Source organism: Tinamus guttatus, unplaced genomic scaffold (assembly GCF_059628265.1).
Source record: "Tinamus guttatus ecotype Peru unplaced genomic scaffold, ASM5962826v1 Tinamus_guttatus_pri_ptg000732l, whole genome shotgun sequence".
In the NCBI taxonomy this organism is placed as follows: domain Eukaryota; kingdom Metazoa; phylum Chordata; class Aves; order Tinamiformes; family Tinamidae; genus Tinamus; species Tinamus guttatus.
This window is the reverse complement of record NW_028289266.1, coordinates 439,934-465,723: the sequence shown is the minus strand read 5'-3', so window position 1 is coordinate 465,723 and position 25,790 is coordinate 439,934. Positions and strand designations below refer to the sequence as shown.

Below are 25,790 nucleotides of genomic sequence, written 5' to 3'. Positions count from 1 at the left end.
CCTTCCCTTCCCTTCCCTTCCCTTCCCTTCCCTTCCCTTCCCTTCCCTTCCCTTCCCTTCCCTTCCCTTCCCTTCAAAATAGGGCCCCAGCGTCAGCTTTTCTGAAGTCGTGCTGTTGGCAAACAGCTCCTCTCAGCTCTTAGGTGGTTGTTCCTCTACTGAGAACATTGCCTTCCCTTTCACTCTGCCACTCCTATTTGAGGCTAAAGTTGGGCTTCTGCCCATATTTTCAGGCTTTAAGGAAGCCAGAGCTGGGCTCTGTCAGAACCCCGTCTGCACAGGGAGGCATTTTTTTCTGGAGAAGGAACTATGGTCTTAGGGCAGAGCAGAGGTTGCAAGTCGAGTTTTGCTAGTTAGGTATACGTCTCTCTCCTCTGCATGGAGACAAGCTGGGGCTGGCAATCCCTGCTCATCTCCATCAATGTTGAAAGATATCCGTAACAAGAAAATACGTCTAAGGGAAATGGAAGCTAGAGTTCCCAAAGAATTAATTTGGGAAGCCTGTCTTGAAATACTAAATCCACTGCTTTGGAGGTGATAAGGTAGTGGAGGGCAGATATGACTTGTGAGTATTTGCTGTGAAGGAAAACACAGCCGGTGTTTTTTGCTGTGGTGTGAATGGCTGTGTGAACACAGGAAGCTTCAAGCTGGCGCTTGGGACAGGGACTCGTCTAGTTGTGAAACCCAGTAAGTACACCTGCTGCCCAGGCAATGCTTTTGAGTAAAGGAATCGGTCAATTTTGCCGGCAATAGACGGAACCATGGAACAATGACTTAGTCCATCATACAGATGTTCTTCTTTCTGCCAATGCTATTACATATCAATTTAAGAGCACTGGAACAGGCTGCCCAGAGAGGTTGTGGAGTCTCCTTCTCTGGAGATCTTCAAAACCCGCTTGGACACAGTCCTTTGCCAGGTGCTCTAGGTGACCCTGCACGTGCAGGGGGGTTGGACTAGATGACCTCTAGAGGACCCTTCCAACCTTGAGCATTCTATGAGACATATCTAGTGAGTTAATTTTTTTCAGGCAAACCACAATTTGTATCCAAAGCAGCCTTTCCTTCTTGTCAGTCTACATGGGGAGTAAAAAGTGACTCCACCTCTCATCTGCTCCTACACTTTAGGCTGTGGGTTATCCTCCAAATCCAAGCAGAGATGGTTAGAGCATTCATGGATAATCCCAAGGGAATTCCTCACCATGAGCATTGCCTTGTGCAGTCAGTTCTGTCCAGATGTGTGGGGAGGATCTCCAAGGCCAGTGCTTCTCACTGGGGTTTTTGTTATAGTTTAAAGCACTGTGTGAATGATGCTGCCTACAAATTCACGTTTGGGAGTGGGACAAGGCTCCTTGTGATGCCCAGTAAGTGCTGTCTGAGTGGGGTTGCTGTGCATAGTGTTTAGAGCTTTCCTTGACCTCTAGGATAGGTAGGCTGTCAAAATGTTTTTCTATATTCTTGGGAGAGATCTGCTATTCTGCCTGCTACCCATAGGATGGACTGGATGGGAGGAAATGGAGGGGAAGTTTGGTGGGTGTCCATCAGATCTAGCATTGAACACTTGCTTCATCTCACATTGTTTGGATGTTAGCCTCTGTTCCCAAACCTCGAATTCCCCTGCTGCACGGCACATTTGTGGTGCCCCTCATATCTTTGCCAAGGTGGATAAAGCCTTGGGAAAATAACATGCTTCTGAAGTGGCTTGCTAAGCTTTTTGTTATAGAAGGAAATGCTGTGTGAATACGGCTCCAGCTACAAGCCAACCTTTGGCTCAGGGACCAGACTCTCTGTCAAACCAAGTGAGTGTTCAGCTTTCACATGTCTCCTTTTCCAAAAAGCCTTGGGTGTCCCATGGAACCCTACGCAGACTTAATTGTCAAATCAGGATCACCTTATAGAGGATGAAGTGAATATATGAGTCAGGTAATGTAGTGCAGATAAGGTAAGCCAGCAGAGAGGTTTGAGACAATTTTACTTAACCTCTGCTATAAGCAAGGTAGTATAAGACAAGTGGACAGATTAGTCATGACCAGTAATAGAGGTGTCTTTTAACACAGTTGTACAGAGTGATCACCAACTCAGCAATGACTGAGTAGGGCTGCAGAATGCAGGGAAGAGGGGATTCACAACCAGGGTTCAGGTCTGGTTCTTATGCTGCAACTTTTGCGCAATTTCAGCGAAGTTCAGGGTCTGCTTCACCATTTCAGATTTGCTCTATTCTTGGGAGAAATCTGGTATAGCTAGGATGTTAACCTCTGCTCCCAGCCCTGGAATATCCCAATTCCCCTACCCCCTGGAACTTCTTTGGTGCCCCTCATGTTCTTGGCCAAGGTGGGCCAAGCCTTTGGGAAGAAGGGTGCTCCTGAGGTGCCTTGCTAGGCTTTTTGTTAGGGAAGGAAATGCTGTGTGAATACGGCTCTGGCTACAACAAGATAACCTTTGGCTCAGGGACCAGACTCTCTGTCAAACCAAGTGAGTGTTGAGCTTTCATGCGTCTCCTTTTCCAAAAAAGTCTTAGGTGTCCATGCAATGCCAGGTAGACTACATTTTCATATCAGGATCACCTTACATAGGACAAGGTGAACATATCAGCTAGGTTACTTAGACAAGATAAGCCAGCAGAGTTAGTTCTGAAACAAGGAACGTGTGCCTGACCAGCCCCCATTCACAAGCAACTGGGCGTAAAACATGCTATGGTGGATAGAAAGGTGGTTAGGTGCAGCATTTTAGATAACAGAGAAATGTGCTAAGACCACCACACAGAGGTGGTTTCACACAAGTGGAAAGATTAGTTGTGAGCAGTAATAGAGGTGTCTGTTAGCATGGATGGACAGAGTGATTACCAGCTGAGCAATGCCGAAAGTGGGGCTATGGAAGGCAAGGGAGAGGGGTTTTCATAATCGAGGTTCAGTTCTTATGATCAGGTTCAGAATCTGCTTTGCTTTAAACACCTCTTGTTGGGCTAGCTCAACAGTTGTGTGCATTAGTATCAACAAGCACAAATACAACGAGGAAAAAGGGAACAGGTTTCCCTTTGAACTTTTGGAGGCCATTTCCCCAACGTGTAAATGAGGAGACGTGGAGTAAATCCAGAACACAGACAGTTTTTCCAGCTGGGACCTAGGCTGCGGTACAGCGCTCAGCTCTTGTGAGAACAACAGCAAAATCACCTTTGCTCAGGGACCAAAGTGACTATCCTACAAAGGAAATGGGTAAATATTTACAGGCTACAATTGTTGCTGAATTTATTATCCAATAGTCTATTATTAATACATATATGAATATATGTGATATATCTGAATCTATTATCTAATAGCTGTACTGCAGGAACAGGGATGGAAAACAGCCCAAGAAAGCAAAACAAAACAAAACAAGACCTCCTGCTCTCAGCGGAAACCTTGTTTTGTTGCTAAGCTAGGAAAGTGGGGAAAAAATGCTCTTTTGGCTTTCTCTGAGCAACACAAGACCCAGCCGTTCTGCAGCGTGTTGGGAAAATCCCTATGCCAGTGAGTGACTGGTTTTCTCACAGGAAATCGAGAAGTTCGTTTCTGAATTTTACTTTGTCGTCCATTCAGTGTTGTAGACTCTGACGCAAATCCCATCTCTTGCCTTAGGGGTTCCTCTCACTCCTTGCAAAATGAGGAAGAAGGGGATTCAAGAGCAGGCTGGTCCCGTGTGGCTTTTTGTTAGGGCACAAATCACTGTGTGAACAACAACCTGGCAAAACTGCAGTTTGGTCCAGGGACGCAGTTACACATTCATCCAAGTAGGTTTCCTCTCCCGATTGTCCATCTCAACCTCAGTCCTTTTCCTGTCTTTCCACTTTAGCCACATGACGAGCCTATCGGGAAATCTGAGGAGCTGCTGGGAGAATATAAGGTTTCTGGCACTATTTGAAACTGTCTGTGGCAACAGATAGTTCACTTTAGGGAGAGGAGCCATGCTCATTATCAGATACCCCAGAGTATGGGGGGGCAGTGTCTCTTCCACCCCTGCACCAGCCTTTTTGTTTCTGACTCCTGTCATTTTCTTTCTTGCTAAACATCTCTGCCTTCCCTGGGCAGGCTGGATGGTGCTGCATGAAGGGGCAGGTGAGGGAGTGGAGATCCTGCCATTCTTGGCTCACTTTTTCCAGCCTCAGAAAAGTTCAAGGCCCTCCTGGGCAGCAGAAGCAGCAGCTAGCTGTGGAGCTCTGCAACCTAGTGCCAAGGGTGCTACTGCTGCAACTTGCAGTTCAGGATGGCCACAGAGATCTCAGTTTGGTGGGATATGTTGAAGAATTTCTCCTTTTGCCCCGCTTGCAGTGAGATTGATTGCTGTGTGCTGCTCATGTGCATCTATTCCTGTTTTACTGGCTTCCGTTGGAGATGTGGAGAGCTTTAGGTGGATGGAAGGCCTGAAGTGAGTCTGCAGTTGTTGAGGGAGGATAAAACAGGTAGATTTCCAATAGGGCAACTGGGAAAATGACTGTCTTGTTGCGACACTGCCCTGCCACCTGTGCTAGAAGGCTGCCTTGTTACGGGAGAAGAGACAGTTTGTGTAATGGCTGTTACTACTGTGAGTACCACTGGATACAGGTACACCCTTGGAGCTGGAACGAAGCTGACAGTAAACCCTTGTGAGTACTGGAAAAGCCTTTTTTATCCTCATAGAGCAATGCAAAAAAGTTCATATGAGTAATTTGAGAGAGCAAATGTTAGGAAGCTCTAATTTCACTTAAGTCTAGGTGCCCCTGCTGGAGCAGGGGGGTTGGACTAGATGATCTCTAGAGGTCCCTTCCAACCTCAACCATTCTGTGATTTCTGTGAAGCATACCTCTGAGCATGCACAAACTGGAGCCTTCTCCCAGATTACGGCAAAGCTGTGAGCAGCTGTGGGAATGCAGAGCAGAGAGGGCAGTAGGCTTGTCTTGTGAAAGAGGACAAAATCTTTTACAGGAACATATCAACAAAAATGTGGTGTGGTGGGACTAAGAGAGATGCAACGCAACATACGTATGCTGGGCAGCGTGAGGTGCTTCTGCAGGGGCCCTAATGCGGCACTGCAATCATTCTGGACACAGACACTGACTGCTGGAGAGAAACTGTGTCTTAGGCTGATATCTGGAGAGGGATATAGACATACGTCAGGAATTAGTGATCTGATCCTTTCTTTGGCCATACTTTTCCTTCTCAGAAGGCAAAGACACATGCCAGCCACTTCAAAAAGTGAGGATGTTTCCTTTCTGCTGGCTGTAGGGTTGTTGTAAGGCTGTGTGTGGCTGTGTTAATCTATGGGCGCAGGTCTTGGCAAGCTCACCTTTGGACCTGGAACCAGACTTTCTGTGAAACCCTGTAAGTGCCTTAGTGAGAACGGGGTTGTTGCCTGAAATCTTGGGGAAGAACAAGACCTGGGGCTCCCTCTGGGAGGTGAGAGCTCTTTAACTGTTTCACAGGCTGCCCTATGGAGAGGTGATTGCCTTGACCTAGGACCTAGGTTGCCTAGGACCCCAGTGTTCCTAGGTAGCTGGGTTTTTGTGACTGGTCAGTGTTTTTTGAAATGACTTACCAGCTTGCAAAAATACCCTTTGCTCACATTCATTTTTTTAAATTCAAAATAGGGCTTTTATACATTCCTATGTAGTAACCGAGAAGTCCACAGTCAGCTTTTTTGAAGTCGTGCTGTTGGCAAATGCCTCCTCTCAGCTACAGGTGATTGTTATGAAGAGGTAATCTTCTGGGTAAACTTCGGAGGAAGGAGCACAAATCTCACCTTTGGGAAAGGCACAGAACTCTGTAAAACCCTGTAAGAACTGGAGATTGCTTTCTTACTTATCCATCTAGGCTAAAGGGCTAACACCCAGAAAGAAATGGGATTGGTTTCCCAAGGGAAATCTTCCAGACATGTTTAGATTTGGATTTCTGTGGAGAGGTCAGACAAAAGTCAATCAAAATATATTATAATTTGGAGCCAGAGACATGTGGCGAGGGAGACATCTTGTTTTACGCCTGTGGAAAAAGTCAATGGCTCTGGAAGAAGTTAGTAATTTGCCTGGAGTAACGTTGTATGTGGTTTGGTCAGTGGTTGTGTCACAGTGTGACTTCAGCCTACACCTTGAAACTGACCTTTGGAACAGGGACCAACCTGGCGGTAAAACCTGGTAGGTAGGAACCCAACCGGCTTAAGTAAGGACTGGAAAGCACAATTCCCCTTCCTGGGAAGACACCATCAGCTTTCCATGAAATCTTTAGAACTATCTGCACAGCGATGGGAGAGGATGAAAGCTGGCCTCACTTTTGTTTGTATGTTAGGTTAACTGTCCTAGTTTTTGCTGTGAAGGAAAACACTGTGTGAATAATTATGGAGGCAAAGCCAACTTTGGAGGTGGGACTCAATTAAGGATAAGACCAAGTAAGTTTTAAAACCCTCTTCCACTCCATTGTCTAGATAAGGCAGATACACATATCCATCCATTTATTGCTTTGTTTTTGTTTTTGTGGGTTTTTTCTGAGCAAAATTATATAGTGTTTGAATACTTTGAAAGGTCTACTGAGCTCCTTAGTGTGCATTTGGTGGATCTAACAGCTCTAATAGAAATAGATTGTGGTGACTGTTGTAGTTGTAAGAGCTGAGATTTTTCCTGCCACACATGGAGCAATTCCAGACCTCCTGTTGTTCTACACTGATGCGGTATCACTGGACAAACCCCACAAGGGCACTGGCATGAGCTGATATTTCCAGAGCTGTAATTCAGGATCATGACTGCAGATTTACTTCTGCCAGAGAAGTTTCTTACCCAAGTGACCTATTGGGAGGGAGCTCACTATGTCTGGAAAAAGCTCATGTTGAATGGTGGAACAGAGGGTAGATGTCCAGAAATGACTCACTTCATAGCTCAAGGAAAGGGCTTACTTGTCTATATGGAATCTAATCAAGGCTAGTGCGAATCCTAATTTTAAAAGGCTTCCTAGGATTGGAAGGAGTTCTTCTCTTGGAGTTTCCTTGTGGAGGGACTGGAATAACAACTGGTAGTTTTTGCTGTGGTGTGAATGTTTGTATGAACACAGGAAACTCCAAACTGCTGTTAGGGACAAGGACCTGTTGAGTTGTGGAGCCCAGTAATTAAACTTGCTGCCCGGGTACTGCAATTTCTTGTGCTCAGGTATCCAAATGAGCCCTTTCTAATGCCTTCAGCAATTCTCCTTCTCTGATTGTAGTGGGCTCATTCTGGGCTCGGAAAGCTCCTGGATGCACGCTCCCTTTGCTGAGCTTTGTTCTACACTGTCCTTTTCTCCCAGCTTTTGCTATGCCTCATGAGAAATGGATCGGTCATTTTTGCTGGCGCAGGCCGGAACTGTTGAAAAGTGACTTTTTCCAGCACATACATGTTCTTGGTTTCTGCCCGTGGTATTACAAACCTGGAGAACATACCTAGCAAGTGAATTTATATTCAGGCAGGACACCTTGTGTGTCCAAGGCAGCCATGCCTTCTTGTGTCTCTCTCTGGGGAGCAAAAACTGACTGCACCTCAGGTCTGGTCCTAAGTTTAAGGGACTAGGGTCTTCACAAAGTCCTAGCAGAGATGGGAATTCCTGGAAATGTTCAGGGGAGCTCCTACCCATGAATACCCTCTGTGCAGCCAGTCCTATTTCAAATGTGTGGGGAAGCTCTCAAAGGCCGGTGTTTCTCATTGGGGTTTTATTATAATTTTATGCAATCTTTGAATGATGGTGCCAATAGCTTTGGGAGTAGGACAAGGAACCTTGTGATGTCCAGTAAGTTCTCTCCAGACATAGCTGATGTGCTTTTAGAGCGAAGAATGTGTGTGGTCAGAATGTTTTTCTTTATTCTTGGGAGATATTGGCCATTCTGCCTGCTACCTATGGGATGGAGTGGCTGGAAGGAAATGGAGGGGAAGTTTGTTGAGTGCCCATCAGATGTAGCAACAAGCTCTGCTTCATCTCACATAGATAGGATGTTAGACTCTAGTTGGAAAATTTGGATTGTCCTGCTACATGGCACATCTCTGGTGCTCCTCATGTCCTGGGCCAAGATGAGCCAAGCCTTGGGAAAAGAGGGTGCTTCTGAAGTGACTTGCTAGGCTTTTTGTTATGGAAGGAAACACTGTGTGAATCTGGTGGAGGTTACAAGCCAACCTTCGGCTCAGGGACCAGACTCTCTGTCAAACCAAGTGAGTGTTGAGCTTTCATGTGTCTCCTTTTCCAAGGTGCTCACTGGAATGCTAGATAGCCTTAATTGTCATATCAGGATCATCTTACACAGGACAAGGCAAACATACGAGCCAGGTCACTTAGTGCAGACCATGTAAGCCAGCAGTAAGGTTTTGAAACAATGAAGATGCTCCCAAACCTCCCTATTACCAAGGTAGTATAAGACAAGTGGACAGATTAGTTGTGAGCAGTGATAGAGATGTTGTTGAGCATGGATAGACAGAGAGATCACCAGCTGAGCAATGCCTGAGTGGGGTTGTGAAAGGCTGGTGAGGGGGGATTCGTAACTATGGTTCAGTTCTGCTTCTGATGCTGTGACTTTTGTGCAGTTTTGGTCATGTTCTGAGTCTGTTTTGTGTGAAATATTTCTTGCTCAACACTTGTGTGTATCAGTATTCTTTTTTATAATTTTTTCCACCCTGAGCAGAGACAGGGAGAGAAATATAGTGGGACATAATTCTTCAAGTTTGCAGCCTAGATAAGGTATGGTTATGGACAGGAATAGGAGAAAGTCCTGTGCTAGGTCATGTGTATGGAGGAGGGAGCTGCAGGTATTTTTGCTGTTGACTGAAATTTCAGGTAGGAGCAAGACCTGGTGGTCCCTTTGGGAGGCAAGAACTCTTTAGCTGTCTCCCATGCTGCCCAATGGAATGGTGGCTGATAGCCTTCCTATATGAAGTTTCAAAGGTGGCTGGGTCTTTGTGACCTTTCAGAGTTTCTTTGGAATGACTTAACAGCCTGCAAATATAGCATTTGTTAAGCTCTGATACCCACTGTCTTATTTTAATTATTTATTTTAATTCAGGTCTTTGATGTGTTCCTTTTTTTGCCCAAGATTTGGCAGAAAGATTCAAGGCATGTATTTTGGAGGGTGTCAGTGAATCTAGGGAAAACTCTGATTTGGGAGTTGAGCAAAGGCTGAAAGAGGTATTTTGCTAGTAATCCCAGCCTCTCTTCAAAGCTGAAAGATACCCCTAATGAAGAAATGCTCTAGGGGAAACACAAGCTAGAGTTCCCAAATATTGAACTTGGGAAGACTGGCACCAGATGAGCAAACCCACAGATTTCTAAGTAACGAGCCAGTGGAGGGGATAAATGACTTATGGGGTATTTGCTGTGAAGGAAAACACTGTTGTGTGAACAACAACTGGGGCAAAGCCACCTTTGGAGGTGGGACTCAATTGAGGATAAGACCGAGTAAGTTTAAAGTGCTTTTCCACTCTATTTTAGAAAAGGGAGGCATACTCATTCATCCCATGTGACTATTTGCCTTCTATTTTTATGTTTCTCCCTATGTTATTTACTTTTTTGTGTGTCTGTGTGAGAAAATCTTGTAAAATCTGTGAATTTCAAGGAAAGTCTACCAAGGTGTACTCTCATTTACTTCTTTCAGTTATCTGCATTATTTCCCATTTAAAGACATAGGCCTTAAGTCTTCGTTGCTCAGGAATGCCCCTAGCATGCCATGAACATCCCTCTGAGACCATGCAACATAGAGCGGGTCAATTTGCTCTCTCTTGTACAGCTTGGGTGGTTGCTCTTCATATATTGAAGGCAGACTGAATGTTTTTGACTGCTTGTGATGCCCAGTAAGTCGTTTATACATGTGTCAGGTGTGCCTAGTGCTTTCAGAGCTTTCCTTGACGTCCAGGGAATGTGCACTGTAAAGCTGTTTATTCTTGGGAGAAATCTGCTACAGCTAGGATGTTAAACTCTGCTCCCAGCCCTGGGATAGCCCGATTCCTCTACCCCCTGGCACTTCCATGCTGCCCCTCATGTTCTTGCCCAAGGTGGGCCAAGCCTTTGGGAAAAAAGAAGTGCTTCTGAGGTGCCCTGGTAGGCTTTTTGTTATGGAAGGAAATGCTGTGTGAATACAGCTCTGGCTACAAGTTAACCTTTGGCTCAGGGACCAGGCTCTCTGTCAAACCAAGTGAGTATTGAGCTTTCATGTGTCTCCCTTTCCAAGATATCCTCAGTGTGCACTGGAAAGCAAATTAGACTTCATTTTCATATCAGGATCACCTTACAGACGATAAGGTGAACATATGAGCCAGGTCATGTAGTGCAGATGATGTAAGCAAACAGAGGATTTTTGAGACAATGAAGATGCTCCCAATATCAAGACAAGCGGACAGACTAGTTGTGAGAAGTGGTAGAGGTGTTGTTGAGCATGGATGGACAGAGCAATCACCAGCTGAGCAATGCCTTAGTGGGTCTGTGGAATGCAGGGGAGGGGGAATTCACTACCTGCTTCTAACGCTGTGACTTTTGTGAAGTTTATGCAACTTCTACCTGATAGCTTTTACCCAAGTGACCTATTGGGAGGGAGCTAGCTGGGTTTGGAAAAGGTCAGGTTGAATGGTGGAATAGAAAGTAGATGTCTAGAAATGACCTACTTCTCTGTAAGACCCCAGTGTGACCATCACACAGCACAAGGCAAAGGTTTACTTGTCTTGTTTGTATGGAATCTTACAAAGGCTAACACTAATCCTAGTTTTAAAAGGCTTCCTAGGATTGGAAGGAGTTCTTCTCCCGGAGTTTCTTTGTGGAGGGACTGGAATAACAGCTGGTAGTTTTTGCTGTGGTGTGAGTGACTGTGTGAACACAGGAAACTACAGACCGGTGCTGGGGACAGGGACGCGTCTAGTTGTGAAGCCCAGTAAGTACCCCTGTTGCCCAGGTAGTTCTATTTCTTGTGCTCAGGTATCAAAAGGAGCCCTTTCTAACGCCTTCAGCAATTCTCCTTCTCTGATTGTAGTGGGCTCATTCTGGGCTCGGAAAGCTCCTGGATGCACGCTCCCTTTGCTGAGCTTTGTTCTACACTGTCCTTTTCTCCCAGCTTTTGCTATGCCTCATGAGAAATGGATCGGTCATTTTTACTGGCACAGGCCGGAACTGTTGAAAAGTGACTTTTTCCAGCACATACATGTTCTTGGTTTCTGCCCGTGGTATTACAAACCTGGACAACATACCTAGCAAGTGAATTTATATTCAGGCAGGACACCTTGCATGTCCAAAGCAGCCATGCCTTCTTGTCACTCTCTCTGGGGAGCAAAAACTGACTGCACCTCAGGTCTGGTCCTAAGTTTAAGGGACTAGGGTCTTCACAAAGTCCTAGTAGAGATGAGAATTCCTGGAAATGTTCAAGGGAGTTCCTACCCACGAATACCCCTCTGTGCAGCCAGTCCTATTTCAAATGTGTGGGGAAGCTCTCAAAGGCCGGTGCTTCTCATTGGGGTTTTATTATAGTTTTTTGCACTCCTTGAATGATGGTGCCAACACGTTTGGGAGTGGGGCAAAGATCCTTGTGATGTCCAGTAAGTTCTCTCCAGACATAGCTGATGTGCTTTTAGAGCGAAGAATGTGTGTGGTCAGAATGTTTTTCTTTATTCTTGGGAGATATTGGCCATTCTGCCTGCTACCTATGGGGTGGAGTGGCTGGAAGGAAATGGAGGGGAAGTTTGTTGAGTGCCCATCAGATCTAGCAATGAGCTCTGCTTCATCTCACATAGCTAGGATGTTAGCCTCTAGTTGAAAATTTGGATTCCCCTGCTGCATGGCACATCTCTGGTGCTCCTCATGTCCTGGGCCAAGATGGGCCGAGCCTTGGGAAAAGAGAGTGCTTCTGAAGTGACTTGCTAGGCTTTTTGTTATGGAAGGAAATACTGTGTAAATTTGGTGCAGGCAACAAGCCCAGCTTCGGCTCAGGGACCAGACTCTCTGTCAAACCAAGTGAGTGTTGAGCTTTCATGCGTCTCCTTTTCCAAGGTGTTCACTGGAATGCTAGGTAGCCTTAATTGTCGTATCACGATCATCTTAGAGAGGACATGGTAAACATATGAGCCAAGTCACTTAGTGCAGACCATCTAAGCCAGCAGTAACGTTTTGAAACAATGAAGATGCTCCCAAACCTCCCTATTACCAAGGTAGTATAAGACAAGTGGACAGATTAGTTGTGAGCAGTAGAGATGTTTTTGAGCATGGATGGACAGAGCGATTACCAGCTGAGCAATGCCTGAGTGGGCTGTGAAAGGCTGGTGAGGGGGGATTCATAACTACGGTTCAGTTCTGCTTCTGATGCTGTGACTTTTGTGCAATTTTGGTCATGTTCTGAGTCTGTTTTGCGTGAAATATTTCTTGCTCGATAATAGTTATATGTATTAGTATTTTTTTTATTATTTTTTTCTACCCTGAACAGAGACAGAGAGAGAAATATAGTGGGACATAATGCTTCCTGTTTGCAGCCTAGATAAGGTATAGTCATGGACAGGAATAGGAGAAAGTCTTATGCCAGGTTATGTGTATGGAGGAGGGAGCTGCAGGTATTTTTGCTGTTGACTGCAATTTCAGGTAGGAGCAAGACCTGGTGGTCCCTTTGGGAGGCAAGAACTCTTTAGCTGACTCCCATGCTGCCCAATGGAAGCGTGGCTGATAGCCCTCCTATATGAAGTTTCAAAGGTGGCTGGGTCTTTGTGACCTTTCAGTGTTTTTTTAGAATCACTTAACAGTCTGCAAAAATAGCATTTGTTAAGCTTTGATACCCACTGTCTTATTTTAATTATTTATTTTAATTCAGGTCTTTGATGTGTTCCTTTTTTTGCCCAAGGTTTGGCAGAAAGATTCAAGGCATGTATTTTGGAGGGTGTCAGTGAATTTAGGGAAAGAACTCTGATTTGGGAGTTGAGCAAAGGCTGAAAGAGGTATTTTGCTAGTAATCCCAGCCTCTCTTCGAAGCTGAAAGATACCCCTAATGAAGAAAAGCTCTAGGGGAAACACAAGCTAGAGTTCCCAAATATTGAACTTGGGAAGACTGGCACCAGATGAGCAAACCCACAGATTTCTAAGTAACGAGCCAGTGGAGGGGATAAATGACTTATGGGGTATTTGCTGTGAAGGAAAACACTGTGTGAACAGCAACTGGGGCAAAACGACCTTTGGTGGTGGGACTCGATTAAGGATAAGACCGTGTAAGTTTAAAGTGCTTTTCCACTCTATTTTAGAAAAGGGAGCCATACTCATTCATCCCATGTGACTATTTGCCTTCTATTTTTATATTTCCCCCCACGTTATTTACTTTTGTGTGTGTGTGTGCGAGGAAAGCTTGTATAATCTATGAATTTCAAGGAAAGTCTACCAAGGTGTACTCTCATTTACTTCTTTCTGTTATCTGCATTATTTCCCATTTAAAGACATAGGTCTTAAGTCTTTGTTACTCAGGAATGCCCCTAGCATGCCATGAACATCCCTCTGAGACCATGCAACATAGAGCGGGTCAGTTTGCTCTCTCTTGTACAGCTTGGTTGGTTGCTCTTCATATATTGAAGGCAGACTGAATGTTTTTGACTGCTTGTGATGCCCACTAAGTGGTTTATACATGTGTCAGGTGTCCCTAGTGCTTTCAGAGCTTTCCTTGACGTCCAGGGAATGTGCACTGTAAAACTGTTTGTTCTTGGGAGAATTCTCCTATAGCTAGAATGTTAAACTCTGCTCCCAGCCATGGGATACCCCGATTCCTCTACCCCCTGGCACTTCTTTGGTGCCCCTCATGTTCTTGGCCAAGGGGGGCCATGCTTTTGGGAAAAAAAAGTGCTTCTGAGGTGCCCTGCTAGGCTTTTTGTTATGGAAGGAAATGCTGTGTGAATACAGCTCCAGCTACAGCAAGCTAACCTTTGGCTCAGGGACCAGACTCTCTGTCAAACCAAGTGAGTGTTGAGCTTTCATGTGTCTCCTTTTCCAAAATGTCTTAGGTGTCCGTGCAATGCTATGTTGACTACATTTTCATATCAGGATCACCTTACAGAGGACAAGGCAAAAATACGAGACAGAGACAAATATGAGACAGAAATAACTTATGGGGGACTTCAGCCACTCTGATATCTGCTGGGCTAGCCACACAGCAATGAACAGACAGTCCATTAGGTTCCTGCAGAACACTGCAGCTAATTCTTGATGCGGGTGGTAGATGAGCCAAGGTGGTAGAGGGACACTACCTGACCCTGATACTAACAAACAGAGATGGTCTGGTTGGAAATGTGAGCCTGTCTTGGCTGCAGTGACCATGAGATGTAGGAACTCATGATCCTGCAAGGAGGAAGCTGGGCAAGAAGTAGGATTGCAACCCTGGACTTCAAGAGAGCCAAGTTTGACCTCTTCTGGGCCTTCCTTGGAGGAGTCACCTGGGCCAGGGGCCTAGAAGGAAAGGAGGTCCAGGAGAGTTGGCTAATATTCAAACACTTTTTCCAAGCTCAGGATTGGTGCATTCCTACAAGAAAGAAGTCGAGTGAGGGGGGCAGGACACCTGTGTAGATGGGCAAGGAGCTCTTGGTAAAAGTTAAAGTGAAAAAGGTAGCATGCATAATGTGGAAGAAGGGCCAGACCACTTGCGAGGAATATAGGAACACTGTCAGACAGTGCACGGGTGTAACGAGGAAGACCAAGGCCCGTTTGCAATTAGACTTAGGGAGAGATGTCGGGGACAACAGGAAGGGCTTCTACAAAAACATCATCGGCAGGAGGAAGACTAGGGAAAACATGGGCCCGCTGCTGAGTGGGGAGGGTGCCTTGGTGGCAGAGGATGCGGAGAAGGCAGAGTTACGAAATGCCTTCTTTGTTTCTGTCTTTACTGCTAAGGCTAGTCCCCATGAACTACAGGACCTGGAGACAAGAGAGATAAGCAGGCGAGAGGAGGACTTTCGCTAGTTGTGGAGGTTTACATTAGAGATTATTTAGGCAAACTGGACTTCCATAAATCTATGGGCCCAGATGGAATGCACCCAAGAGTGCTAAGGAAACTGGTGGGAGTTATTGCTCAGCTGCTCTCCATCACCTTCGAGAGGTCATGGAGAGCAGGGGAGGTGCCAGAGGATTGAAGAAAGCCAACAAAGTGACAAAGCCTTTGGGAAAGAGGGTGTTTGCGAAGTGGCTTTTTGTTATGGGAGGAAATGCTGTGTAACTCTGGTTTCGGCTACAAAACAAGCTTTGGCTCAGGGACCAGACTCTCTGTGAAACCAGGTGAGTGTTGAGTTTGTATGTGTCTCCCTTTCCAAGATACCCTCGGTTCTTCACTGGAACACTACAGAGACTTGATCGTCTGTAAGGTGATCCTGATATGACAATAAGGCAAACATATGAGCCAGGCCATATAGTGCAGATGAGGTAAGCAAGCAGAGAACTTTTGAGACAATGAAGATGCTCCCAATATCAACACAAGCGGACAGACTAGTTGTGAGAAGTGGTAGAGGTGTTGTTGAGCATGGATGGACAGAGCAATCACCAGCTGAGCAATGCCTTAGTGGGTCTGTGGAATGCAGAGGAGGGGGAATTCACTACCTGCTTCTAACACTGTGACTTTTGTGAAGTTTATGCAACTTCTGCCTGATAGCTTTTACCCAAGTGACCTATTGGGAGGGAGCTAATGGGTTTGGAAAAAGTTCATGTTGAATGGTGGAACAGAGGGTAGATGTCTAGAAATGACCCGCATCTCCCAGCTTTTGCTATGCCTCATGAGAAATGGATCGGTCATTTTTGCTGGCACAGGCTGGAACTGTTGAAAAGTGACTTTTTCCAGCACATACATGTTCTTGGTTTCTGCCAGTAGTATTACAAACCTGGAGGACATATCTAGCAAGTGAATTTATATTCAGGCAGGACACCTTGTATGTCCAAAGCAGCCATGCCTTCTTGTCACTCTCTCTGGGGTGCTGTGCTTTTAGAGCTAAGAATGTGTGTGGTCAGAATGTTTTTCTTTATTCTTGGGAGATATTGGCCATTCTGCCTGCTACCTATGGGATGGAGTGGCTGGAAGGAAATGCAGGGGAAGTTTGTTGAGTGCCCATCAGATCTAGCAATGAGCTCTGCTTCATCTCACATAGCTAGGGTGTTAGCCTCTACTCAGAACCCTCAGGTTCCCCTGCTGAACAGAACATCCCTGGTGCTCCTCGTGTCCTGGGCCAAAATGGGCCAAGCCTTGGGAAAAGAGGGTGCTTCTGAAGTGGCTTGCTAGGCTTTTTGTTATGGAAGGAAATACTGTGTGAATCTGGTTCTGTCAACAAGCCCAGCTTCGGCTCAGGGACCAGACTCTCTGTCAAACCAAGTGAGTGTTCAGCTTTCATGTGTCTCCTTTTCCAAGATAACCCTAGGTGTTCACTGGAATGCTAGGTAGCCTGAATTGTCATACCAGGATCATCTTACAGAGAACAAGGCAAACATACGAGCCAGGTCACTTAGTGCAGACCATCTAAGCCAGCAGTAAGGTTTTGAAACAATGAAGATGCTCCCAAACCTCCCTATTACCGAGGTAGTATAAGACAAGTGGACAGACTTGTTGTCTGCAGTAATAGAGATGCTGTTGAGCATGGATGGATAGGGCGATCACCAGCTGAGCAATGCCTGAGTGGGGATGTGAAAGGCTGGTGAGGGGGATTCATAACTATGGTTCAGTTCTGCTTCTGATGCTGTGACTTTTGTGCAATTTTGGTCATGTTCTGAGTCTGTTTTGTGTGAAATATTTCTTGCTCAACACTTGTGTGTATCAGTATTCTTTTTTATATTTTTTTCCACCCTGAACAGAGACAGAGAGAGAAATATAGTGGGACATAATGCTTCCTGTTTGCAGCCTAGATAAGGTATGGTCATGGACAGGAATAGGAGAAAGTCTTATGCCAGGTTATGTGTATGGAGGAGGGAGCTGCAGGTATTTTTGCTGTTGACTGCAATTTCAGGTAGGAGCAAGACCTGGTGGTCCCTTTGGGAGGCAAGAACTCTTTAGCTGACTCCCATGCTGCCCAATGGAAGCGTGGCTGATAGCCTTCCTATATGAAGTTTCAAAGATGGCTGGGTCTTTGTGACCTTTCAGTGTTTTTTTAGAATCACTTAACAGTCTGCAAAAATAGCATTTGTTAAGCTTTGATACCCACTGTCTTATTTTAATTATTTATTTTAATTCAGGTCTTTGATGTGTTCCTTTTTTTGCCCAAGGTTTGGCAGAAAGATTCAAGGCATGTATTTTGGAGGGTGTCAGTGAATTTAGGGAAAGAACTCTGATTTGGGAGTTGAGCAAAGGCTGAAAGAGGTATTTTGCTAGTAATCCCAGCCTCTCTTCGAAGCTGAAAGATACCCCTAATGAAGAAATGCTCTAGGGGAAACGTAAGCTAGAGTTCCCAAATATTGAACTTGGGAAGACTGGCACCAGATGAGCAAACCCACAGATTTCTAAGTAACGAGCCAGTGGAGGGGATAAATGACTTATGGGGTATTTGCTGTGAAGGAAAACACTGTGTGAACAACAACTGGGGCAAAGCCACCTTTGGAGGTGGGACTCAATTGAGGATAAGACCGAGTAAGTTTAAAGTGCTTTTCCACTCTATTTTAGAAAAGGGAGGCATACTCATTCATCCCATGTGGCTATTTTCCTTTTATTTTTATGTTTCTCCCTATGTTATTTACTTTTTTGTGTGTCTGTGTGAGAAAATCTTGTATAATCTGTGAATTTCAAGCAAAGTCTTCCATGGCGTGCTCTCCTTTACTTCTTTCAGTTATCTGCATTATTTCCCATTTAAAGACATAGGCCTTAAGTCTTCGTTGCTCAGGAATGCCCCTAGCATGCCGTGAACATCCCTTTGAGACCATGCAACATAGAGCGGGTCAATTTGCTCTCTCTTGTACAGCTTGGGTGGTTGCTCTTCATATATTGAAGGCAGACTGAATGTTTTTGACTGCTTGTGATGCCCAATAAGTGGTTTATACTGTGTCAGGTGTGCCTTGTGCTTTCAGGCTTTCCTTGACATCCAGGGAATGTGCACTGTAAAGCTGTTTATTCTTGGGAGAATTCTGCTACAGCTAGGATGTTAAACTCTGCTCCCAGCCCTGGGATAGCCCGATTCCTCTACGCTCAGGCACTTCCGTTTTGCCCCTCATGTTCTTGCCCAAGGAGGGCCAAGGCTTTAGGAAAAAAAAGTGCTTCTGAGGTGCCCTGCTAGGCTTTTTGTTATGGAAGGAAATGCTGTGTGAATACAGCTACAACAAGTTAACCTTTGGCTCAGGGACCAGGCTCTCTGTCAAACCAAGTGAGTATTGAGCTTTCATGTGTCTCCCTTTCTAAGATATCCTCAGTGTGCACTGGAAAGCAAAATAGACTTCATTTTCACATCAGGATCACCTTACAGACGATAAGGCGAACATATGAGCCAGGCCATATAGTGCAGATGAGGTAAGCAAGCAGAGAACTTTTGAGACAATGAAGATGCTCCCAATATCAAGACAAGTGGACAGACTAGTTGTGAGAAGTGGTAGAGGTGTTGTTGAGAATGGATGGACAGAGCAATCACCAGCTGAGCAATGCCTTAGTGGGTCTGTGGAATGCAGGGGAGGGGGAATTCACTACCTGCTTCTAACGCTGTGACTTTTGTGAAGTTTATGCAACTTCTGCCTGATAGCTTTTACCCAAGTGACCTATTGGGAGGGAGCTAGCTGGGTTTGGAAAAGGTCAGGTTGAATGGTGGAATAGAAAGTAGATGTCTAGAAACGACCTACTTCTCTGTAAGACCCCAGTGTGACTATCACACAGCGCAAGGCAAAGGTTTACTTGTCTTGTTTGTATGGAATCTTACAAAGGCAAACACTAATCCTAGTTTTAAAAGGCTTCCTAGGATTGGAAGGAGTTCTTCTCCCGGAGTTTCTTTGTGGAGGGACTGGAATAACAGCTGGTAGTTTTTGCTGTGGTGTGAGTGACTGTGTGAACACAGGAAACTACAGACCGGTGCTGGGGACAGGGACGCGTCTAGTTGTGAAGCCCAGTAAGTACCCCTGTTGCCCAGGTAGTTCTATTTCTTGTGCTCAGGTATCAAAAGGAGCCCTTTCTAACGCCTTCAGCAATTCTCCTTCTCTGATTGTAGTGGGCTCATTCTGGGCTCGGAAAGCTCCTGGATGCACGCTCCCTTTGCTGAGCTTTGTTCTACACTGTCCTTTTCTCCCAACTTTTGCTATGCCTCATGAGAAATGGATCGGTCATTTTTACTGGCACAAGCCGGAACTGTTGAAAAGTGACTTTTTCCAGCACATACATGTTCTTGGTTTCTGCCCGTGGTATTACAAACCTGGACAACATACCTAGCAAGTGAATTTATATTCAGGCAGGACACCTTGCATGTCCAAAGCAGCCATGCCTTCTTGTCACTCTCTCTGGGGAGCAAAAACTGACTGCACCTCAGGTCTGGTCCTAAGTTTAAGGGACTAGGGTCTTCACAAAGTCCTAGTAGAGATGAGAATTCCTGGAAATGTTCAAGGGAGTTCCTACCCACGAATACCCCTCTGTGCAGCCAGTCCTATTTCAAATGTGTGGGGAAGCTCTCAAAGGCCGGTGCTTCTCATTGGGGTTTTATTATAGTTTTTTGCACTCCTTGAATGATGGTGCCAACACGTTTGGGAGTGGGGCAAAGATCCTTGTGATGTCCAGTAAGTGCTCTCCAGACATAGCTGATGCGCTTTCGGAGCTAAGAATGTGTGTGGTCAGAATGTTTTTCTTTATTCTTGGGAGATATTGGCCATTCTGCCTGCTACCTATGGGGTGGAGTGGCTGGAAGGAAATGGAGGGGAAGTTTGTTGAGTGCCCATCAGATGTAGCAACAAGCTCTGCTTCATCTCACATAGCTAGGATGTTAGCCTCTAGTTGGAAACTTTGGATTGTCCTGCTACATGGCACATCTCTGGTGCTGCTCATGTCCTGGGCCAAGATGGGCCGAGCCTTGGGAAAAGAGGGTGCTTCTGAAGTGACTTGCTAGGCTTTTTGTTATGGAAGGAAATACTGTGTAAATTTGGTGCAGGCAACAAGCCCAGCTTCGGCTCAGGGACCAGACTCTCTGTCAAACCAAGTGAGTGTTGAGCTTTCATGCGTCTCCTTTTCCAAGGTGTTCACTGGAATGCTAGATAGCCTTAATTGTCGTATCACGATCATCTTAGAGAGGACATGGTAAACATATGAGCCAAGTCACTTAGTGCAGACCATCTAAGCCAGCAGTAACGTTTTGAAACAATGAAGATGCTCCCAAACCGCCCTATTACCAAGGTAGTATAAGACAAGTGGACAGATTAGTTGTGAGCAGTAGAGATGTTTTTGAGCATGGATGGACAGAGCGATTACCAGCTGAGCAATGCCTGAGTGGGCTGTGAAAGGCTGGTGAGGGGGGATTCATAACTACGGTTCAGTTCTGCTTCTGATGCTGTGACTTTTGTGCAATTTTGGTCATGTTCTGAGTCTGTTTTGCGTGAAATATTTCTTGCTCGATAATAGTTATATGTATTAGTATTTTTTTTATTATTTTTTTCCACCCTGAACAGAGACAGAGAGAGAAATATAGTGGGACATAATGCTTCCTGTTTTCAGCATAGATAAGGTATAGTCATGGACAGGAATAGGAGAAAGTCTTATGCCAGGTTATGTGTATGGAGGAGGGAGCTGCAGGTGTTTTTGCTGTTGACTGCAATTTCAGGTAGGAGCAAGACCTGGTGGTCCCTTTGGGAGGCAAGAACTCTTTAGCTGACTCCCATGCTGCCCAATGGAAGCGTGGCTGATAGCCTTCCTATATGAAGTTTCAAAGGTGGCTGGGTCTTTGTGACCTTTCAGTGTTTTTTTAGAATCACTTAACAGTCTGCAAAAATAGCATTTGTTAAGCTTTGATACCCACTGTCTTATTTTAATTATTATTTTAATTCAGGTCTTTGATGTGTTCCTTTTTTTGCCCAAGATTTGGCAGAAAGGAATATTCAAGGCATGTATTTTGGAGGATGTCAGTGAATTTAGGGAAAGAACTCTGATTTGGAGGTTGAATAAAGGCTGAAAGAGGTATTTTGCTAGTAATCCCAGCCTCTCTTCAAAGCTGAAAGATACCCCTAATGAAGAAATGCTCTAGGGGAAACACAAGCTAGAGTTCCCAAATATTGAACTTGGGAAGACTGGCACCAGATGAGCAAACCCACAGATTTCTAAGTAACGAGCCAGTGGAGGGGATAAATGACTTATGGGGTATTTGCTGTGAAGGAAAACACTGTGTGAACAGCAACTGGGGCAAAACCCCCTTGGGTGGTGGGACTCGATTAAGGATAAGACCGTGTAAGTTTAAAGTGCTTTTCCATTCTATTTTAGAAAAGGGAGCCATACTCATTCATCCCATGTGACTATTTGCCTTCTATTTTTATATTTCCCCCCACGTTATTTACTTTTGTGTGTGTGTGTGCGAGAAAAGCTTGTATAATCTATGAATTTCAAGGAAAGTCTACCAAGGTGTACTCTCATTTACTTCTTTCTGTTATCTGCATTATTTCCCATTTAAAGACATAGGCCTTAAGTCTTCGTTGCTCAGGAATGCCCCTAGCATGCCATGAACATCCCTCTGAGACCATGCAACATAGAGCGTGTCAGTTTGCTCTCTCTTGTACAGCTTGGGTGGTTGCTCTTCATATATTGAAGGCAGACTGAATGTTTTTGACTGCTTGTGATGCCCACTAAGTGGTTTATACATGTGTCAGGTGTCCCTAGTGCTTTCAGAGCTTTCCTTGACGTCCAGGGAATGTGCACTGTAAAACTGTTTGTTCTTGGGAGAATTCTCCTATAGCTAGAATGTTAAACTCTGCTCCCAGCCATGGGATACCCCGATTTCTCTACCCCCTGGCACTTCTTTGGTGCCCCTCATGTTCTTGGCCAAGGGGGGCCATGCTTTTGGGAAAAAAAGTGCTTCTGAGGTGCCCTGCTAGGCTTTTTGTTATGGAAGGAAATGCTGTGTGAATACAGCTCCAGCTACAGCAAGCTAACCTTTGGCTCAGGGACCAGACTCTCTGTCAAACCAAGTGAGTGCTGAGCTTTCATGTGTCTCCTTTTCCAAAATGTCTTAGGTGTCCATGCAATGCTATGTTGACTACATTTTCATATCAGGATCACCTTACAGAGGACAAGGCAAAAATACGAGACAGAGACAAATATGAGACAGAAATAACTTATGGGGGACTTCAGCCACTCTGATATCTGCTGGGCTAGCCACACAGCAATGAACAGACAGTCCATTAGGTTCCTGCAGAACACTGCAGCTAATTCTTGATGCAGGTGGTAGATGAGCCAAGGTGGTAGAGGGACACTACCTGACCTGATACTAACAAACAGAGATGGTCTGGTTGGAAATGTGAGCCTGTCTTGGCTGCAGTGACCATGAGATGTAAGAACTCATGATCCTGCGAGGAGGAAGCTGGGCAAGAAGTAGGATTGCAACCCTGGACTTCAAGAGAGCCAAGTTTGACCTCTTCCGGGCCCTCTTTGGGGGAGTCACCTGGGCCAGGGGCCTAGAAGGAAAGGAGGTCCAGGAGAGTTGGCTAATATTCAAACACTTTCTCCAAGCTCAGGATTGGTGCATTCCTACAAGAAAGAAGTCGAGTGAGGGGGGGGCAGGAGACCTGCAAGGAGCTCTTGGGAGAAATTAAAGCGAAAAAGGTAGCATGCATAATGTGGAAGAAGGGCCAGACCACTTGCGAGGAATATAGGAACACTGTCAGACAGTGCACGGGTGCAACGAGGAAGACCAAGGCCCGTTTGCAATTAGACTTAGGGAGAGATGTCGGGGACAACAGGAAGGGCTTCTACAAAAACATCATCAGCAGGAGGAAGACTAGGGAAAACATGGGCCCGCTGCTGAGTGGGGAGAGTGCCTTGGTGGCAGAGGATGCGGAGAAGGCAGAGTTACGAAATGCCTTCTTTGTTTCTGTCTTTACTGCTAAGGCCAGTCCCCATGAACTACAGGACCTGGAGACAAGAGAGATAAGCAGGCGAGAGGAGGACTTTCGCTAGTTGTGGAGGTTTACATTAGAGATTATTTAGGCAAATTGGACTTCCATAAGTCTATGGGCCCAGATGGAATGCACCCAAGAGTGCTAAGGAAACTGGTGGGAGTTATTGCTCAGCTGCTCTCCATCACCTTCGAGAGGTCATGGAGAGCAGGGGAGGTGCCAGAGGATTGAAGAAAGCCAACAAAGTGACAAAGCCTTTGGGAAAGAGGGTGTTTGTGAAGTGGCTTTTTGTTATGGGAGGAAATGCTGTGTAACTCTGGTTTCGGCTACAAAACAAGCTTTGGCTCAGGGACCAGACTCTCTGTGAAACCAGGTGAGTGTTGAGTTTGTATGTGTCTCCCTTTCCAAGATACCCTCGGTTCTTCACTGGAACACTACAGAGACTTGATCGTCTGTAAGGTGATCCTGATATGACAATAAGGCGAACATATGAGCCAGGCCATATAGTGCAGATGAGGTAAGCAAGCAGAGAACTTTTGAGACAATGAAGATGCTCCCAATATCAAGACAAGTGGACAGACTAGTTGTGAGAAGTGGTAGAGGTGTTGTTGAGAATGGATGGACAGAGCAATCACCAGCTGAGCAATGCCTTAGTGGGTCTGTGGAATGCAGAGGAGGGGGAATACACGACCTGCTTCTAACACCGTGACTTTTGTGAAGTTTATGCGACTTCTGCCTGATAACTTTTACCCAAGTGACCTATTGGGAGGGAGCTAATGGGTTTGGAAAAAGTTCATGTTGAATGGTGGAACAGAGGGTAGATGTCTAGAAATGACCCGCTTCTCCATAAGACACCAGTTTTACTATCACACAGTGCAAGGCAAGGTGTTTCCTGTGTTGTTCTGTATGGAATCTAATCAAGGCTAGTGCTAATCCTAGTTTTAAAAGGCTTCCTAGGATTGGAAGTTCTTCTCTTGGAGTTTCCTTGTGGAGGGACTGGAATAACAACTGGTAGCTTTTGCTGTGCTGTGAGTGACTGTGTGAACACAGGAAACTATACACAGGTGCTGGGAAAAGGGACACGTCTAGTTGTGAAGCCCAGTAAGTACCCCTGTTGCCCAGGTACTGCTATTTCCTGTGCTCAGGTATCCAAATGAGCCCTTTCTAACGCCTTCAGCAATTCTCCTTCTCTGATTGTAGTGGGCTCATTCTGGGCTCGGAAAGCTCCTGGATGCACGCTCCCTTTGCTGAGCTTTGTTCTACACTGTCCTTTTCTCCCAGCTTTTGCTATGCCTCAAGAGAAATGGATCGGTCATTTTTGCTGGCGCAGGCCGGAACTGTTGAAAAGTGACTTTTTCAAGCACACACATGTTCTTGCTTTCTGCCCGTGGTATTACAAACCTGGACGACATACCTAGCAAGTGAATTTATATTCAGGCAGGACACCTTGTATGTCCAAAGCAGCCATGCCTTCTTGTCACTCTCTCTGGGGAGCAAAAACTGACTGCACCTCATGTCTGGTCCTAAGTTTAAGGGACTAGGGTCTTCACAAAGTCCTAGCAGAGATGAGAATTCCTGGAAATGTCCAGAGGAGTTCCTACCCATGAATACCCCTCTGTGCAGCCAGTCCTATTTCAAATGTGTGGGGAGGCTCTCAAAGGCCAATGCTTCTCATTGAGGTCTTATTATAGTTTTATGCACTGTTTGAATGATGGTGCCAATAGCTTTGGGAGTAGGACAAGGATCCTTGTGATGTCCAGTAAGTTCTCTCCAGACATAGCTGATGTGCTTTTAGAGCGAAGAATGTGTGTGGTCAGAATGTTTTTCTTTATTCTTGGGAGATATTGGCCATTCTGCCTGCTACCTATGGGGTGGAGTGGCTGGAAGGAAATGGAGGGGAAGTTTGTTGAGTGCCCATCAGATCTAGCAATGAGCTCTGCTTCATCTCACATAGCTAGGATGTTAGCCTCTAGTTGAAAATTTGGATTCTCCTACTACATGGCACATCTCTGGTGCTCCTCATGTCCTGGGCCAAGATGAGCCAAGCCTTGGGAAAAGAGGATGCTTCTGAAGTGGCTTGCTAGGCTTTTTGTTATGGAAGGAAACACTGTGTGAATCTGGTGCAGCCTACAAGCCCAGCTTCGGCTCAGGGACCAGACTCTCTGTCAAACCAAGTGAGTGTTCATCTTTCATGTGTCTCCTTTTCCAAGGTGTTCACTGGAATGCTAGGTAGCCTTAATTGTCATATCAGGATCATCTTACACAGGACAAGGCAAACATACGAGCCAGGTCACTTAGTGCAGACCATCTAAGCCAGCAGTAAGGTTTTGAAACAATGAAGATGCTCCCAAACCTCCCTATTACCGAGGTAGTATAAGACAAGAGGACAGATTTGTTGTGAGCAGTAATAGAGATGCTGTTGAGCATGGATGGACATAGTGATCACCAGCTGAGCAATGCCTGAGTGGGGCTGTGAAAGGCTGGTGAGGGGGATTCATAACTACGGTTCAGTTCTGCTTCTGATGCTGTGACTTTTGTGCAATTTTGGTCATGTTCTGAGTCTGTTTTGCATGAAATATTTCTTCCTCAACAGTTGTGTGTATCAGTATTCTTTTTTATAATTTTTTCCACCTTGAACAGAGACAGAGAGAAATATAGTGGGACATAATGCTTCCTATTTGCAGCCTAGATAAGGTATGGTTATGGACAGGAATAGGAGAAAGTCTTAAGCCAGGTCATGTGTATGGAGGAGGGAGCTGCAGGTATTTTTGCTGTTGACTGCAATTTCAGATAGGAGCAAGACCTGGTGGTCCCTTT

At 45.5% G+C, this 25,790-nt stretch overlaps 1 protein-coding gene and 1 pseudogene across 2 annotated transcripts in view; both read left to right on the top strand.

Moving 5' to 3' along the window:
- LOC148591597 (T cell receptor alpha variable 4 pseudogene) overlaps positions 1-2,480 on the top strand; it is a 128,111-nt pseudogene extending 125,631 nt beyond the window's left edge.
- LOC104567290 (M1-specific T cell receptor alpha chain-like) overlaps positions 1-25,790 on the top strand; it is a 193,197-nt gene that overhangs the window by 149,245 nt on the left and 18,162 nt on the right. Inside the window, exon 4 of one of the 2 annotated variants that reach the window (XM_088537227.1) lies at positions 10,085-10,137. In XM_088537227.1, the coding sequence (XP_088393353.1) occupies positions 10,085-10,137 (53 nt within the window). Of the gene's footprint in view, positions 1-10,084; positions 10,138-23,290; positions 23,347-25,790 lie in introns of those variants that run through there. The other variant, XR_015914042.1, reaches the window with a different exon arrangement.